Source organism: Nilaparvata lugens, chromosome 5 (assembly GCF_014356525.2).
Source record: "Nilaparvata lugens isolate BPH chromosome 5, ASM1435652v1, whole genome shotgun sequence".
NCBI classification, from domain to species: domain Eukaryota; kingdom Metazoa; phylum Arthropoda; class Insecta; order Hemiptera; family Delphacidae; genus Nilaparvata; species Nilaparvata lugens.
The window spans coordinates 33,482,443-33,500,423 of record NC_052508.1 but is presented as its reverse complement, the minus strand read 5'-3'; the positions used below and the strand labels follow the sequence as shown (position 1 = coordinate 33,500,423).

Here is a 17,981-nt window from a genome sequence, read left to right as displayed (position 1 = left end):
GAGAAGGAATACGGTATGAGGTAATTTTGTAGTCTAGTTGTCTTGTAAATAATAAATATATATGGAGCTCCCTCTGTACACTTTTCTGGATTAGTAGTACTCTGTTTTTTCTAGTAATAGACTATATTACAAGCTACTTATTATTAATTTCAGACTTATTTGATTGAATATTAATAGTGAATGGAATTATAGCACTTTGTGTCTCGCCAGATGCCTCTAATCTTGAATGGCATATCTAATGAAAAAACTGTATGGAGCCATTGTTTCGACGAATTCGTAGATGCTAATAATGATGTGTTAATTTATGATTGCTCAATGACAGTTGAATCCGTATGTCTAGTTCAATTCAATTCAATTCAATTTCTTTATTCCAATACAAAAACAATGTACAATATAGAACAGAATAATAATTATGGAATAATTATTTCCCCGCATGGACTGTTGATCCGTGCGTGGGGAAAGAGTACACAATCTATACAGGCAATACAAGTGCAAAAAAACAGTCAATAATTTATATTGATTCAAGCTTAACCTATAAATAAAAAAAAAAAGTTAAATCCTGTAATGTATAAAATACAAACTGTATGAATGATGATTCACACAGCACAAGTACCCGACTCAGAATACTTCATCTTCTTGTGAGCTATCTGAACTGACGATTTAACAACCTTAAATAGAAAGTACAATATAAAAGCAGAATATAAATATTTAAAATGAATGAGAGAGGCATGAAGGGCTTGGAATACAAAATCACAAACTAGTGAGGTTTGTGGTTGAGCATGTGCCAACTGCTTCGTGTCACCTATATGGCGACTCCAGCAGCGCCGCGGCGGCCACCCGGCCGATTGAGCGGAGCCAAAAACCTACTCTCTTTTTGTAGGCGGCAGCACCAAGTTCTTCTGCATCTATGATTGTTTGTGGGAGGTTTCGATAAATCAAATGGGCAAGTAGAAAGGGGTTACTGTTCAGTGACGTTAAGGTTGATCTGGGAAAGTTATATCCGTAATTTATTCGGTGTCTGGTTTGATAATCATGTTGTAAGTTTGTAAAGATATTGGTTTTATTTGTTTTTATAAATGTGAGGATGGATTTCAAGTAAAGCTGGCGGATATCCAGGACCTGGAAATCGGAAAAGAGCTGGTCTGACGAGTATCTGACTGGTTTCTTTAGAATAATTTTTATAAGCGCTCTTTGCGTGACAGCCAGAGGCTCAAGCACAGCGGCCGAGGCACCGCCCCATGCCACTACACCATATTGAAGCAGCGACTGAACATACGCAAAATACACACTCCTGCACTGATCCGCAGCCAGCAACCATGCCAGCCGTGAGAAGGCATACAATAATTTCCTCAATTTCCGTTTAACAATGACAATGTGTGGGGACCAACTCATTTTGTGATCAATTGTTATTCCCAAGTAGCAATACTGCTCCACACGCTCAACCTCGTCACAGCCGCAGGCGGCCGACCGCAGATCACCACAGGAGTGTATTGCAAGCCTTCTCAGCCCAGGATCGCCATCCTGTCTAAAGTATATAGGCAGAGACTTGGTTTTTCCGACATTCAATGATAGGGTGTTCTGGTCAAACCACCTTTTAACTTTTAGTAGGTCTGAGGAGGCCTGTTCATAGACTTCGTCCCAAGAACTTCCAGACGACACTAAAACAGTGTCATCGGCGAATAACAAAAGTTTCCCTTCAATATTTACTCTAGTTATGTTATTGATATAGATAGAGAATAGTAGGGGGCCAGGGTACTACCCTGAACCACACCATACTCGATGCTTTTTGGGTCACTCTGTGTACCGTTGATGGACACAAACTGCGACCTGTTTTCCAAGTAACTAATAAACCAGTCCAGGGATTCAACGCCGGCGTGCTGGAGTTTCACTATCAATTTATGTCTATCAATAGAATCGAATGCTTTTGCCAGGTCGAGGAATGTGACAATCACCCGTTTTTTGATAAGCAATAGTTGAGTAGCAATAATTAAATTTTAACTTTAACTTTTTTAATTCTTTGAAGAGGCATTGTTATTCTATTGTTCCAATCAAATAACTGAACCCAGTGTTTATCTATAGCATTCAGCGAGGTTTAAAATATAAAACTGCTATGAGATTCATACACATAAAATAGCCGGTAGGTCGAGTTCGGCCAATAAGCCTTGGTTCTTGGAATCAACGTTGCTAACAACAATGAATAGTTTGAGTGATGATGAGGGTGACGATGGCTTTTCCTTTTCGGTTGGGGGTTGCTCCGAATATTCCACATTTTTCAGTAGTACCGGTCTTGACAGCCTAAAAATTTTACATTGTAACATAGGGAGTTATAATAAGAGTTTCCAAGATTATTTGGTCTATTTAAACTCAGTTTTCCCAGATTTGATATTATATTTTCTTCAGAGTGTTGGTTGTCAAAGTGCGACGGTACGGTCGACCTGACAGACTTTGATCTATACAGAACTAACAACTATCGCAACCAGAATGATGGTGTTCTTATTTATGTTAATAAGCAGTTATCAGTAACGGCAACTGAGGTAACTCTTGGAGATGTTTATGGCTTGAGTCTTGATTTCATTTATCGCGGGGAAGTATTCAATTTATTAGGATTATACAGAACATTTGACAGTAACATTGATAATTTTATTACTGAAGTAGAAAATTATTACAGAAACATCCCAAAAGATAGGAAATGCATTCTAATGGGTGACATAAATATCGACCTATTGGAAAATAATGTCATTACCAATCGGTATCTGAACAGTCTGTCAGGAGCTGGCCTGGTACAATGTATTGATAAGCCCACTAGAGAGACGGAGGCTGGAGGTGCGTGCCTGGACCATGCGTGTGTGAGATATCACGATATGTCGACTATCAATTCTGCCGTTCTTCATACTTGTGTAACTGATCATTACAGTATTGCCATAGCAATCGCTTCTCCAAAACAATCGAATGTGCAGTCTAGTAAAAGCAATAGATATTATATTGACAAATTCCTACTTAACGACCTGGCGAGGGTGGACTGGGAGCCTTTCTTCGCCAGTGATGATACCAATGTGTGTGCTCAGATGATCTGTCAAAACATTAAACAATGCATCGAGAAATCAAGAAAAAATTTACCTGAACAATCTGCCAAATCAAAAAAATTAAAACCGTGGATTACATCTGGCCTTGTCGCAGCCATTCGAACAAGGGATAAATTGAGTAAATCTCTGAAGAGACAACCCTTTAATACTGACTTGAAAAATCAATATCTGAATCACAGAAACCTACTGAGTAATCTCTTGAAACAGTCTAAAAGAAATTACTATCGGTCACAACTTAATGCTAACTATGGAAATTCTAGATTGTTCTGGAGTACAGTTAATGAAATAGCTGGTCATTCTAAAACTAAAAACTAATTCCCTAGTATGCATAAATTCCTCTCCACAACTAACCATGATTCTCCCCAAGATTTATATAAGAATATATCCAACGATTTTAACAATTTTTTTCTGAAGTAGGCAGGAAACTAGCCGACAATATAGATTGCAGAGGAGAGCCTCTTATAAATTACAATATGTACATTAAACATTCAAACTTTATAATGAAACCAGTCACAGAGCAGGATGTCATTCGTCACGTGTCCAGCTTGCGTGGTGGCTCCGCCCCTGGTTATGATTCTGTTTCTTCTACTTTCCTCAAAAATAATATAAATCTTTTCTTGAAACCTCTTCTCCACCTTATAAATTTAAGTATTTTTAGCGGTATATTTCCCGACCCCTTCAAACTAGCAAAAGTAATTCCAATATTCAAATCTGGAGCGCATAATGATAAAAGTAATTACCGACCTATTTCCCTGCTAAGTGTTTTCTCAAAAATCTTAGAAAAGATTGTTAAGGAGCAATTGACGACTTACCTTCAAGAAAATGAAATAATATGCCAATGACAGTATGGATTTAGGCAAGACAAAACACTAAATGATGCACTTTTTGATATAAATGTAGAGATAAACTCGCATCATTCTAAATGATGATCTCGCATACTGCAGGAGCGCTGCTTCCTTGTTGCTGTTCTCAGTCTATAAGACGAATAAGGCTGGCCACTAACTGTACAACATGCATGACATGCACGTACACATTTTCATCATCAACAAGAGGCTTGTAACATAGGATAAAGAACCAATAATAATAAATACACCAGTTGAAATTTGCTAATATAATGATAGAAAAATTATTAAACCTCAAATAGAGCAGCGATGAAAAAATAAGCAACAAGAAATCGGAGACACAAAACCCAAACTTCAAATATTTTGCTGGAAGCGTTTCACTGTAGTAACACAACAATGTATGACGACTGTGTATCATGCATGTTTATCATAAACATACGCATGTTTGTTTTCAGCGAGAGGCTTCTAACATAAAATGAACAATTAATAACAGTAAATAAACCACTGGAAAATTACACAAAATAATGACAGAAAAATGATTGAGTCTCAAATAGAGCAGCGAAGAAAAACAAAAACTTGACCTCAAACAATATGGCTCGAAGCTTTTCGCTGTGATGACACAACAATGTAAGTCGACTGTGTATCATTCATGTTTATTATGTATGCTCTATCATTAGTGGCCAGCTCTTTTGTACTATATCCAAACAAAGTTGTTGTTGCAGCAGCTACGGGAACCCTGTTGTTTCACTTCTCCTCCGTCTCAAGGCCCAGGAAGCGGGCCACCCCACAGGGGTCGGTCCAGAGGCTGGCGGCTATCAATAGTGTCGGCTTAGAGGGGCAGCTGGAAAGATACTCCGTGCTATGAGGTCCGCTGCCACAGTAGAGGGAGTTCCTTGAATGATTTTTGCTTTGTTACATAAAATTTGTTATCTTGTCTGTTGTGTTTGGTACAGAAGAAGAACCCCATTTTTTTTTACTTTTTCAAGTATTCTGGGTACCTTTTAAAAGAAACCCAGATTATGTTTTTACTCCGACATATGAGTATTACTAGATTATACTTTGATGTGTCATATACCGCTTCCTAGTTGCAAGGAATAAGTGCAGTTACCAAGTGTGCGCAGTGGGCAGATTGCCGAAAGTGGGCGCGGGCGTGAGCTGGAAGCGCGGACTGAGCTCGCGGAAGCCGGCGGGAGGCAGCTGCGAGGAGCCGGTCGTGAACTGCAGCAGACGCGCCATCTCCTCCAGCGTGAAGTTGGCCACCGCCGTCCAGAACCAGTCCAAGATTCGCCGGAACTCCGGCGACGAGCCGTTCACCACGTGGTGGGCGCGGAAGTCGGCCACGTTGTACTCACCAGTGCCACACAGCAACAACTGGACAAACACACACAAATAAATATTTTTTTTTTTTAATGACAGCTGAGGTGAAGTCCCACACCAGGGGTAACAATTTGAGGTGTTTCGGTGATTAAACTGTACTGGACAGTTGGGCCAAAACTTGTGTTGAATAAGACATCGGTTTCCTTTTATATAAATCATGGGTAGCCCTGTATAAATTTATCCTAACATAACTAATTCTAATATGAGAAGGGAAAATATAATGACTTGAAAGCATTTTGGCTAACTGAGAAATATGTAATGGGCAACACTTCAAGCAGATTACAGAGCTCGAACATGACAAACACTAAAATCTTATAATACTAATAATAAAGAAACACCATACCAAAAATCCAGAATTATCGTTAATGCATGAAAAATCATACAATGTGCTCGGAAGGTTAGGTTGAAAGACATCTTATAAATTAGGAATTACAGAAAAATTACCAAGAGAAAAACAAGAGCTCATAGCATATTTTGCTTTCACTGAGTTTACATCTACTACAAAATTAATATAAGTTTCAAGAAGTTGGCAGAAATAAAACTTTAAAATAAATTTATCAAAGAACATTGCAACGAGCACATTTTAAGAGACCAGCTCATGGAAGAAGCAAAAGAGCAAGTCTAACGGAATACGGATATGCAAAACAATTAGTTTTGCATTGCCAACTGCACCAAATAAAACACATATTCGAGAGTTTAATTAACTTAGGTTAGTTCTAAGTCATTGCTGTATATAATTTTAAGATTTGATAATAAATTTATATTTCTCAAATGTATTTTAATAATTTATTAAACCAAAAAGGATCTTTTCCAAATAACTAATGAATGGATATCGAGTATCGATGTTTGAAGAAAAGATCGATGTTCGATATTTTGTGTTCGATTAAATCGATCTACATTAACAGCGCCCAATTTGAAATTATAAAAGTGTCAAAGTATTGTAATATTACACAGCATTCTCATTTTCAATTGAATACTTATTCTCGCAATATACAAATAAATACATGAAAAATAAGGAAAAACACATTGTAACAATAAAGTTGTGGTAGAAAATATAATAACCCATGGGAGTTAGAGCTGGTCTCCTATCAAGCGCCTCCCCAGGTGGCGGATAGGGGGATGCCTCCTAAATGTTGGGGGTACCGGGGAAATTAAATACCCGGGGTGGACCAAAACCAGCAACAAAACTGCTGCCTTGCAGATGGAGTTCAATGGGACTTGAAAGGCTAAAGGAAGAAGACCCTAAGAGAAAATTAGCTGCTGCCTTGTGGTTCGGCATTGGTTTGTCAAAGGCTAAGGAAGAATACCTGAAAAAATTACCTGGTCCTCTAGGTAACAACTCCTTCCTGGAAAAAGATTCTTGTTAGGAAACCCAACAAAGAGCCCAACAAAAGACGGACGCAATTAAAGCAAATAGAAATGGAATTGCAAACAAAACAATACAGGGACATGGACTTGTCCATAGCAACATGGAATGTAATGACTATGCTACAGTGGACCAATGTTAAGAGCTGGACAAGGAGTGGTTGGCTTATGGTTACTAAGAAAATGACAAAATACATTCTAAATTGGGCTCCAATTAACAAAAGACTTTGCATGTTGAGAATAAAAGGGATTTTTAGAAATATCTCGATCATATCAGCTTATGCACCGACTGAAGACAGCTCCGAAGAGCAAAAATACAGTTTTTATGAGGCTTTGGAAGAGGAATGTCATAAATTACCCAGATATGACATTCACATACTGCTTGGAGACTTGCGACGCGAAGATTGGAAGAGAAAGCTGTCTAAAAGAGGTAGCTGGGGAATATAATCTTCATAGTGAGTCTAATGACAACGGCAACAGATTAGTTCAACAGGCCATGGAGAATAATATGGTAATTAGAAGTACTGCCTTTCCACATAAGGACATACACAAAGGGACTTGGACAAAACCTGGCACCCGAAATGCAAATCAGATTGACCCCATCGTAATATCGAGGAGACATGCTGCCTCTGTCATGGATGTAAGGTCATTAAGAGGACCAAATTGTGACTCTGATCACTTCGTAGTCAGGGCAATAATTAAAGAAACATTAGCTACAGTACAAAATGCAAGAAGTGAAAAAAGAATTATGTGGAACGAGGAAAAATATAAGAATGAAGAAGTTATGGCAGACTTCAAAGAAGCTGTGCAAGCGGGATTATCTGAGGAGCTTGATGATATTGTGCAAAGTAGAAATATTAATGAGGCCTGGAATAAAATAAAGAACATAGTGATAGGAGTCACAGAGGAAAGACTAAGAAAAAAGAAGCGAGAAAGAATTAGTGAATGGTTTGATGATGAATTTAGAGAAGCTATTAGAATGAAAAATGAAGCCAGAGAGTGTATGAGGAACAGAGACACGCGGCAGAGGAGAGAAAGGTATAGTGAACTGAGAAAGTGTGCAAGTAAGGCATGCAGGAAAAAGGAAAGGGAATACCAAAAACAATGTAGCCTATCGAAAAAATTGAGAAATTAAGCAAGCAAAATGAGCCGCGAAAATTCTATAGTAGGGTACCTGTAATAAGGGAAGGCATTAAACCGAAATTAAACCTATGCAAAGATAGGTAAGACAGTGCGTTGTGTAGGAGAACAAGATAAAATTCTTGAGAGAAGGGCTGAATACTTCCATGAAAACATGAACAAAGGGGACGAGGAAAACAATGAGAGCAATGATGAAGTTGAAATCATTTCAACAGTTCAACCATTGGTAGAACAACCTAGATTTCTAGAAATACAAGAGGCAATAAATAAGACGAAGAACCTGAAAGCTCCTGGAAGTGATTGTTTACCTGCAGAGGTAAAGTGCTACGAATATTATGTTGATCTACACTGAATGTGACTTCCGGCAAGCCTTCGATTCTATCAATAGAAATATACTTTCAAAACTTCTTATGAAAGTCGGAATACCTAAAAACTGATAAAGTTAATTCTCATTACAATGGATGGTGCACATTCCTGTGTCAAGATAGACAACAGATGTACTGGACCTTTTGCTGTAACAAGCGGTGTGAGACAAGGAGATGCTTTGTCAGCAGTGTTATTTAATCTGGCGTTGAATACGATTCTCCAAGCTCTAAATATAAAACATTAAACATTAAATTTAAATCGGACCAAGTATGTGCCTACGCAGATGATGTTTTACTCATTTTATGGTCAAAACGTAACCTGCTGGAGATGTTGGGAGTATTAAAAGAAGAAGGAAATAAAATAGGCCTGGATATTAACACAGAAAAATCTAAGTACCTCAAAATAACTGCAGAAGATAGACGCAGACAAATAACATACATTACAAGTCTGGGTCTACAGCTAAATGGTGTGAGGGAATTTAATCATCCAGACACTATAATCAATAATAGGAATAGGATGCAAGAGGATATTCATAGCAGAAACTTGGCTGGAAATAGAGATAATTTCGCCAACTTAAGAATAATTAAGTTCAAGATCCTTTCTCGAGGAACGAAACTGAAAATTTACAAAACCCTCATTAGACCAGTAGTGAACTACGGCGCAGAGGCATGGACATTATATGCGCATCTTCGAAAGGAAGATTATAAGAAGAGTGTTGGGACCAGTAAGAACAGCGGAAGGTTGGCGAGCAAGGAGTAACGTAGAGGTGAACGTGTTCCTGAATGAAGAAGATATCGTGCGTTTCATCAAAGCGCAAAGAATAAGGTGGCTTGGTCACGTGACCAGAATGGGAATAGACAGGTTACCCAACAACTTGATGAATGCACAAATGATGGGGATTAGAAAGCGTGGAAGACCAAGAGGTCTTTGGGTGGGATGTGTAGGAGGACTTGCACATCATGAGAGTGAGGTCGTGGAGGAGAAAAGCAGAAGACAGAGAAGCATGGAGGCAAATCGTGAGGGAGGCCAAGGTTCATACCGGACTGTAGAGCCAGCGGAAGTAAAGTAAAGTAAGTAGACAATCTAATAATTAATTGAGAAAACTTACAATCCAGCACATAATTGAGCTAATAATACAGTCAATTGGCGTTTGAGTGCTCAATTTTCAGTTGGTTCCGTCATTAAGGTGAGGTTAATTAAAATCCAAATTTTCTCAGACATTTATCATTCGACATTTTCTATTCAATAAGTGATAAAATCTGAAGTTGAATTTTTAAACATTTGAAAGTAGTTGCAATAAAGGCCAAGAACAAATCGATAAAGGCTGCAATTTGAAAAAATCAAACATTGGTTCCTGAAATCAGGACATAATCGAAAAATTCCAAAGAAACCACCCTAACATATAATAAGACCTTGCAGAATGAGTAGATTTTGAAATGTGGACATAAACAATTTATTGAGATTGAAATTATGAAAATACATTTTTTGATCTTGAACAGCTCAATACGGTACTGAATTCTAGTAAAAAAATGCATCAGTGGCTTTGTAAAACTCAAGTTTTCAAACATATGACGTCTCAAATTTGAATATGCGTCACTAATCCTTGGGCTATTTGTGATGTATTGAGAATTATTATTTTATATTATGAAAATATTATTGTGTATAAGTAAGTTGGTAGCATTGCAGCACCAATGTTGAAGCCAGCTGTTTACTACTTTAAAATGATTCACTCTGTTCTGTTCGTGTCTACAAGATGTAGTCAGGAGAATAAATGAATTACGAGAATTCAATGGAATCTATTTATTTATTGTATTCACCAGACCAATACACTACAAATGGCGACGAGATAAATGTGAAAAGTGATTACGTGATGGAACTGTGATATTCGTGATATTAATATGTGATTGGAACTTCGAACTTTCGGTTATCGGTTCGCAACGTACAAGTAACAGCATAAGACGACATGCCTGATTCGGTGACTCCTGCACCTATCGTTATTGGAACGATAGGAAATATCAGTGAATTTCGACTACAGGACAATTTCGAGCAGTGGTGCGATAGACTCGATCAATTCTTTATGGCCAATGATGTACCAGATTCTAAAAAAGTTGCTATTTTTCTTACCATGGTTGGGGCTGAAGCATACGCATTACTGTGTGACTTGTCTACACCTGCGAAGCCAGCGTCGAAATCCCTTGAAGACTTGCAAAAATTGATGCTAAATTATCTACAACCAACAACTTTACCTATCACGGAACGGTACAAATTCAAGGAAAGAAAACAACTCTGCAACGAGGGAATTGCTTCATTCATTGCAAATTTGAGAAAACTTTCAAAAAATTGCGACTTTGGGGACAAGCTGGATGAACACCTTCGTGATCAAATAGTATGGGGCTTAAGGGAAGACCATATAAAAAAAAGACTATTGGGCGAGGCAGACCTAACCTTTTAATGGGCTGTGGAATTATCTTTGGCATTGGAAACGGCGACTCACGATGCGGTGGAGTTAAGCGGTAATACGAGGATGAACTACAACAAATCAAGGACACAGGAGAGACGGTTCAATCCAGGGCAATCTAATTCCAGTTTTCAAAAGGCGAATTCCAACTTCCAGAAGACGAATTCCAGCTTCCAAAAGACGAATTCAGGTGGGAATTTCAACCGATCTAGCCAAGCTGATTACAATAAAAGCACAGGACAAAAGGTAGTATGTTTTTGCTGTGGTAAGTCCAACCATATTTCACCTCAATGCAAACACAAAAATAAGAAATGCTATAATTGTGGTCGTTTTGGGCACTTGAAGGTTATGTGCCAGCAAAACAAAATTTCTGAGCCTAATTTCAAAAATAGGAAATCTGCTAGAAAACAAGAGCTATTGAATCAAATTAATGATGATGAATTACAATTATTAGGTGATCAGTTAGCGCATTCATCGATTTTTTTCAATGAAACTAGTTCAAATGATTCTATCAATTAAAATGTTAGGCCTACTTTCAATAATTACATCAAACCGTTGAGTACAATTCTCACTGTTGAAGGTAAATATATTTCATTTGAAATTGATACGGGCTCTAGTATTTCAGCTATATCTCTTGATGATTATAAACTAAATAAGAGTATGTGGCGATTATTCAGTTACGATTAATCAGCATTTGAAAGTTGATAGGTATCCTATTCCACGAATTGATGACTTATTTTTAGCACTTAAGGGAGGCGAAAAATATTCGAAAATTGACTTATCTCAAGCATATCAACAGGTTGAATTGGAAGAAGATTCAAAAAATATTGTAACAATATCAACTCTTAAGGCTTTGTTCAGATACAATCGTCTACCGTATGGGGTTGCATCTGCTCCCGGATTATTTCAAAGAGAGATGGAAAAATTAATTCTAGGTATTGATGGAGTTGTATGCTTTCTAGACGATATTTTTGTAACAGGGTGTAATGATGACGAACATTTTTCACGGCTTGATAAAGTAATTTCTAGACTTAATGATGCCGGTCAAACGGTGAAACAAGAAAAATGTGTATTCTTTCAGAATAGTGTTAGTTTTTTAGGCTATACTATTGACAAAACTGGTTTGCATCCTTCTGTTAACAAGGTTGAAGCTATTAAAAATGCACCTGTACCGAAATCAGTAACTCAATTGAAATCATTTCTTGGTATGGTAAATTACTATTCAAAATTTATTCACAATATTACTACTGTACTTAACCCTTTGTACAAGTTGCTTAAGAATAATGTAAAATGGATATGGGGAGAAGAGCAAGAGATTGCATTGAATAAAATCAAAGATTTGATGTGTTCAGCTAAAGTTTTAGCTCACTTTGATCCAGATTTAGACATTAAATTAACTTGTGATGCATCTCCTTATGGAGTAGGCTGTATTTTATCTCATGTAATGCCTAATGGACAAGAAAAGCCTTTGGGCTATGCTTCACGAACGCTATCTAAAGCAGAATCCGGTTATAGTCAAGTAGATAAGGAAGCTCTAGCTATTATCTTTGGTATTAAAAAATTTCACCAATTTCTGTACTGTCGTAAATTTATTCTTGCTACAGATTGCAAGCCATTGATTTATATTTTCGGCAGTAAGAAAGGTCTACCTGTTATGGCAGCTAGTAGATTACAGCGCTGGTGTTTATTTTTGTCATCTTATGATTATGAAATTCAATTCATTAATGGAATTAAAAACTGTGTAGCCGATGCATTGTCTAGATCACCTCTCAAGGTCAATGAGAAAACCTGTTCTGATGATTTTACATATTTGAATATAATAGAAGATACCGTACAGTATCTATATTCAATGAAATTGATGTAAGTAAACAAACGCAAAAAGATCCAATTCTATGTCGAGTGTATAATTTAATTTTCAACGGATGGATTAATATACCTAATGTTGAATTTCTTAAACCGTACATTGCTAGGAAAGATGAGCTGTATATTGATAAAAATTGTATTATGTGGGGACATAGAGCTATTGTACCCCAAAAGCTTCGAAACTATGTTTTACATGAATTACATAGTAGTCATCTAGGTATTGTAAAATGAAAGCTATTGCAAGATCTTATGTATGGTGGCCTAAATTAGATCATGATATAGAAGAAATCTGTAAAAGTTGTCAATTATGTTTGAGTGTAAAAAGTAATCCTCCAAAGGCAGTTTTACATAATTGGGACTGGCCTACTGGCCCAGGACATCGTATTCATGCCGATTTTTTAGGACCTTTTGCTAATAAAATGTATTTAATAATTACTGATGCTTATTCTAAGTGGCCAGAAGTTATTGAAATGAAAAATATTACTACTGAATTGACTATTCAAGTTTTTAGATTACTTTGCTCGATGGGGTATTTGTTATAAATTAGTAACAGACAATGGTTCGACCTTCACTTCAAATGAGTTTGAATTGTTTATGAAAAATAATGGTATTGTTCATATGAAAATTCCTCCTTATCACCCTGCAACCAATGGTGCAGCGGAAAATTCTGTAAAAACTTTTAAAACAAGTATTGAAATTTTGTTGAAACCAGGTTTACCAACTAAAGAGTCTATTAGTCGTTATTTATTGTATTATAGAAATGCACCTCATTGTACAACTGGTAGAACTCCTGCTGAATTGCATATTGGCCGAAAATTACGTATGCGTTTAGATAGAATTAGACCTAATAGTTCTATTGATGTTGATAAAAAACTTGAAAGTCAAAGAAAATTTTCTAGAGGAAAACGTAATGTAAAATTTTCAAAGGGGAAAAATGTCATGATTAAAGATTACAGATCAGGTAAATTCATTAAAGGAAAGGTTTTGAATGAAATTAGTCCAGTTACTTATAAAGTTGAAACTGATAGTGGGTTTATTTGGAAAAGACATCTTGATCAACTTCTACCTTTGATGGAAAGTAATTCAATTGAAAATCGTTCATCTGTATTTGTACCTGAATTGTCAAATGAAAAAGATAATATTTGTATTATTCCAAAGACTAGTATTTCTACAGAGTCAATGACATCTGTACCACCAGCAAGTGACTTGGTATCAGATACTAATGTAGTTTCTAACAATGATGTTTCTATTGTGAACCCTGATGTAGACATTCCTAATTTGAGACGTTCTTGCCGTACTGTTAAACCTAGGGCTATTCTTGACTTGTAATAATTATGAAATTTGATGTGTACTTTTGAATGAGAATATATTGATTATGTACTTACCGGATTTGACCTTACGATTATGACTTACCGATTATGACTAATTTTAAGAGGGGAAAGATGTGATGTATTGAGAATTATTATTTTATATTATGAAAATATTATTGTGTATAAGTAAGTTGGTAGCATTGCAGCACCAATGTTGAAGCCAGCTGTTTACTACTTTGAAATGATTCACTCTGTTCTGTTCGTGTCTACAAGATGTAGTCAGGAGAATAAATGAATTACGAGAATTCAATGGAACTTATTTATTTATTGTATTCACCAGACCAGTACACCACACTATTGAAATTCTTTTATATTCAAAAACATTATTACTCGATTATTGAAATAAAAATGTGTAAATCAGCATTCAATCTTTCAATTTTGAAAATATTTTTGTGTCAAAAAAGTAACAAACCACAATTTCTGTTGTTATAATATTTTTAAGATTCATTTTAGGACATACCCTGTATGAATATTCATGATATATATTGAGTTTTATCACTGCTCAATGACAGTAGAACCAAAAATATTGTTGATATTACATACAGAATTATTTGAGGATTTGATTGAATTTTGTAACTCCTCTAGCTCAGAGTAAGAAAAATGTGGCTTGGCACTATTTCATCCCGACCCCTTCAATATTGATCAATTTCAGGGTCTCTGACATGACCCAACAACTGCTTTTTAAGCGGCCGGGACCGACGAAATTAACGTGTCCATCCGAAACACGGGAGTGGCCCGAGAAAAATATCTTGCCCGAGCCGGGATTTGAACCCGGGACTCTCAATTACAAAGGCATCATCTAATCTACTCGACTACGGACACTCCGGAAGAATAAAATGATCTAAAAGCACAGTATCAGTAGTTACCTCAAGTTCGTTCTCATCGAATATACTGAGTAAGTTGTCAGGGATGAGATCGTTGAGACCTTTCAAGAAGCATTCGACTTCATCTTTGAGACTGGTCGCCAGCCGGTACTGAGCCAGGGCGTCCAAGTACTGCAGCTTGCTGTTGTTTCCTACTTTCGTTTTTGCTCCGTTCGGTATCAGCTCAACAACCTGGTCAATTAATATTTTGTTATCTATCAATTATCCACTTTATAAATAACAATTCAATTATTAGAAAGAAAGTAATTCAAAATTTCATCACATTACAGCTCACAAGAATTTGACAAATAATTTTAGGTTCAAGCAATGAATACGCTCTTTTTTGGAAACGTTGAGTTTTCCTAATCACTCACACAAAAAATCATGAATAACTGTGAAATGGGAATGTGGACACAGGCTATTCATATTATTAGGATACCCTATTCCACCCCCTAGGTTATCTAATAATTGCGGAGTACTACAACGCGGACTAGCTTCAGCCGGATATGGGGTCAGTAGCCGTACTGACAGGTGGAGTTACCGGACCTACACTTCTCCCTCTATCCTGATTCTTTACCCTCTGCTTCTTTCGCGAGATTTTTAATTTCAGGGGAAGAGTATTTGTCCGTGCCGCTGCTGGCCGATTCGGCCCTCGGCCTTTGGAATACAGGGTGGGTGTTAGAAGAGATTAAGATAACCCTATACAAGAAGAAGGGATCTGACTATCGGACCACTACAAATAACTCTATTTATAAAGGTAGTACGCAATCTGAACCAACTGCGAATTGACGGCGAGCAAGCTGTACCAGCAAGCCCGGAAAGAGGTTTTTCTATGGGGTTTAAGGTGAGGGCTATGGAGTAACGGTATGGCGGAACTATGGAGTTTTTAGTGGTATTTAAGATATCGTTAAATAGGGCACGGTATAGGGTGTAAGCTATAGAGAATAGGGTACAGGGTCTGAGGTATAGGGTATAGGGTATACGGTACAGAGAATCAATAATAAGATTATTATTCTCTATAGCGAATAAATATCTGCTCAATAATCCACAATCTGACAATTGCGCTCTAGCTCTCAGCAAGCTGGACCTGCTAGCTAAATACAGGGTATAAATTTGCAATACGGGATATTTAAGGTTTAGAATACATGGTTTTAGGTTTCGGATTTCTGAATCGCGAGCCTGTAGCTGCGAAAGGATTTTCAGCAATTCTGAAACTGCTAAGCAGGTTTCCGCGCCAGGATTTTTCCAGGATTTTCCACAAGGAAAATATCGATTCAGAGACTCCTAATTCAGGAAAAGATTTCAATGGGCTTTTCCAAGTAATTGCCAGTCTAAGGATAACAAAAAATCGATCTCTAATTTGCCACTGAGATCACGGGAAAATTCATGAATTTTCCACAGGGAAAACCAGCAAATAATATTTGCTATTGAAGGAGACAGGTTTCTAGGAATTTTAGAAAGGATTCGCGGGTCTGAAAACCCGCGACCGGGACGATCTCGAATCTGGAACTGAGATCAGGAAGGATTTTAGAACAGGAAGAATTGCAAGAAATAGAGAAAGGACGTCGCAGTCTGAATGACTTCGACAAGGAAGTTCTCAAGCTGTACCTGAGAGCTGGAAGGATTTTAGAACGAGAAAAAATCAAGAGAAAGAAAGAGAAAGGATGTCGCAGTCTAGGACTTTGACAAGGAAGTTCTAAAGCTGTACCTGAGAGCTGGAAGGATTTTAGAGTAGGAAAAATTAGGAAAAAGAAAGAGAAAGGACGTCGCAGTCTACCAACTTTGACTGGGAAGTTCTCAAGCTGCACCTGAGAGCTGGAAGGAACTGAAGGCCACCTTACTACAGAGAAGGAAAAATATATGGACTACCAGTCCTGACATACAATTACCTGAATTGACATGGATACTGATATGGAGAATGACGAACCGATTCTCAATTCCCCTATTAAACTTAAACGTCATGAAGCGACAGAGTCAAGACTTATAAATTAAGTACTCAAAAATATCCCGCTACAAGAGCCTAGTTGAATTTCCCACTCAACTATTTGTAGCACAAACTTAAGATCCCTTACAGGTCTCAAAACCAAGGATAACTCATTCACCCCCAGTGAAACGAATTTAGGAAAAATAACCGACAAGAGAGAAAATCCCCAAGGAAGTTCTATCTTCGAGTTGTCCGGAACTTGTCCTACAATATTCTATATTAACACACAAAAATAGAATAATTCCCCGAGAAATAAACTAGTACCGGGAATGTCGTAAGGAGAGGAGATTCGCGACCCGTTCGCACGCTCAACCACCGAACAACTAACTCTCTCCCAGGTCTCCTCGAAGCAGTACAGGGTCGCTGAAAATTAGAAAGCCGGGGGAAAAGAGATTGCCGACCAATAGGAGTCTCAGGAGATGATCACGCCACTGGTCATGTGACAGGGTCTGATTCAGCTGCTCTTGATGTTAAGGGTGCAACTAATGATGACAATGCTACTAATTACTATAATAAATTAGGCCAGTAAACAATCCTTCTCACCAGAAATTTCATGAAGAACAATACCGACTCAACTCGGTAGTCGCCTATCGCTTTGATGATACGGCTGCTGCTGCAATACTAGATATTTGAACGCTCAAACCAGTAAACAAAGTCTGGAAATTTCTGGTTCAGATGAATCCGCTGCTGATAATTCATAGGGGTTGACGGCGATGCTGATGATTTCAACACTCGACTCTAAGCTTAGCAAAATACATCTGACTGTCTACCCTATTTCTCTACTGAAATAGAATAAATTCACTAAATTCTATACTAGATGACGGTTCTCCATTCGTCACAAAATTCACTTTGTGACAATATTGAAAATTTTAGTAGAAAAATAAACGATAGTAAGCATAAAACATGTGTACATGTTGGAAACATTAATAGAGGAAAATATAAGTAAGAAGTTGTTAATTTAACTGGAAATTACATTAAGTAATGCGTTGTTAAATATAATAAAAAAGAAAAAACCTTGAATCCTTATAGAAAAGCACAATATTTATACAGAATGTTTCAGAAATAGTGTCGAACATTTTAGGGTATTGTTCCTGGATGATAGAAGACTACAAATGTTGTATTTGAAGTGACAAAACTCAGCGGTTATCCTTATAGCTGTTTTTTGGTTTTTTTTTCAATTAGGAATTTTTATCTCAAGAACGAAAAGTTGTATTGATCTGAAATTTGGCATGAATATTTATGCTATAAAGACTCAACTTTAAAAAAATGA

General features: G+C 37.2%; 1 protein-coding gene across 7 annotated transcripts in view; it reads right to left on the bottom strand.

Moving 5' to 3' along the window:
• The window catches only part of LOC111055348 (apoptosis-resistant E3 ubiquitin protein ligase 1), a 205,746-nt gene that overhangs the window by 15,073 nt on the left and 172,692 nt on the right, over positions 1-17,981 (bottom strand). For all 7 annotated transcript variants that reach the window (XM_039428203.1, XM_039428204.1, XM_039428206.1 and 4 more), the window contains 2 exons: positions 14,731-14,919; positions 5,034-5,296 (listed from right to left, as the gene is read on the bottom strand). In XM_039428203.1, the coding sequence (XP_039284137.1) occupies positions 5,034-5,296; positions 14,731-14,919 (452 nt within the window). The remainder of the gene's footprint in view (positions 1-5,033; positions 5,297-14,730; positions 14,920-17,981) is intronic.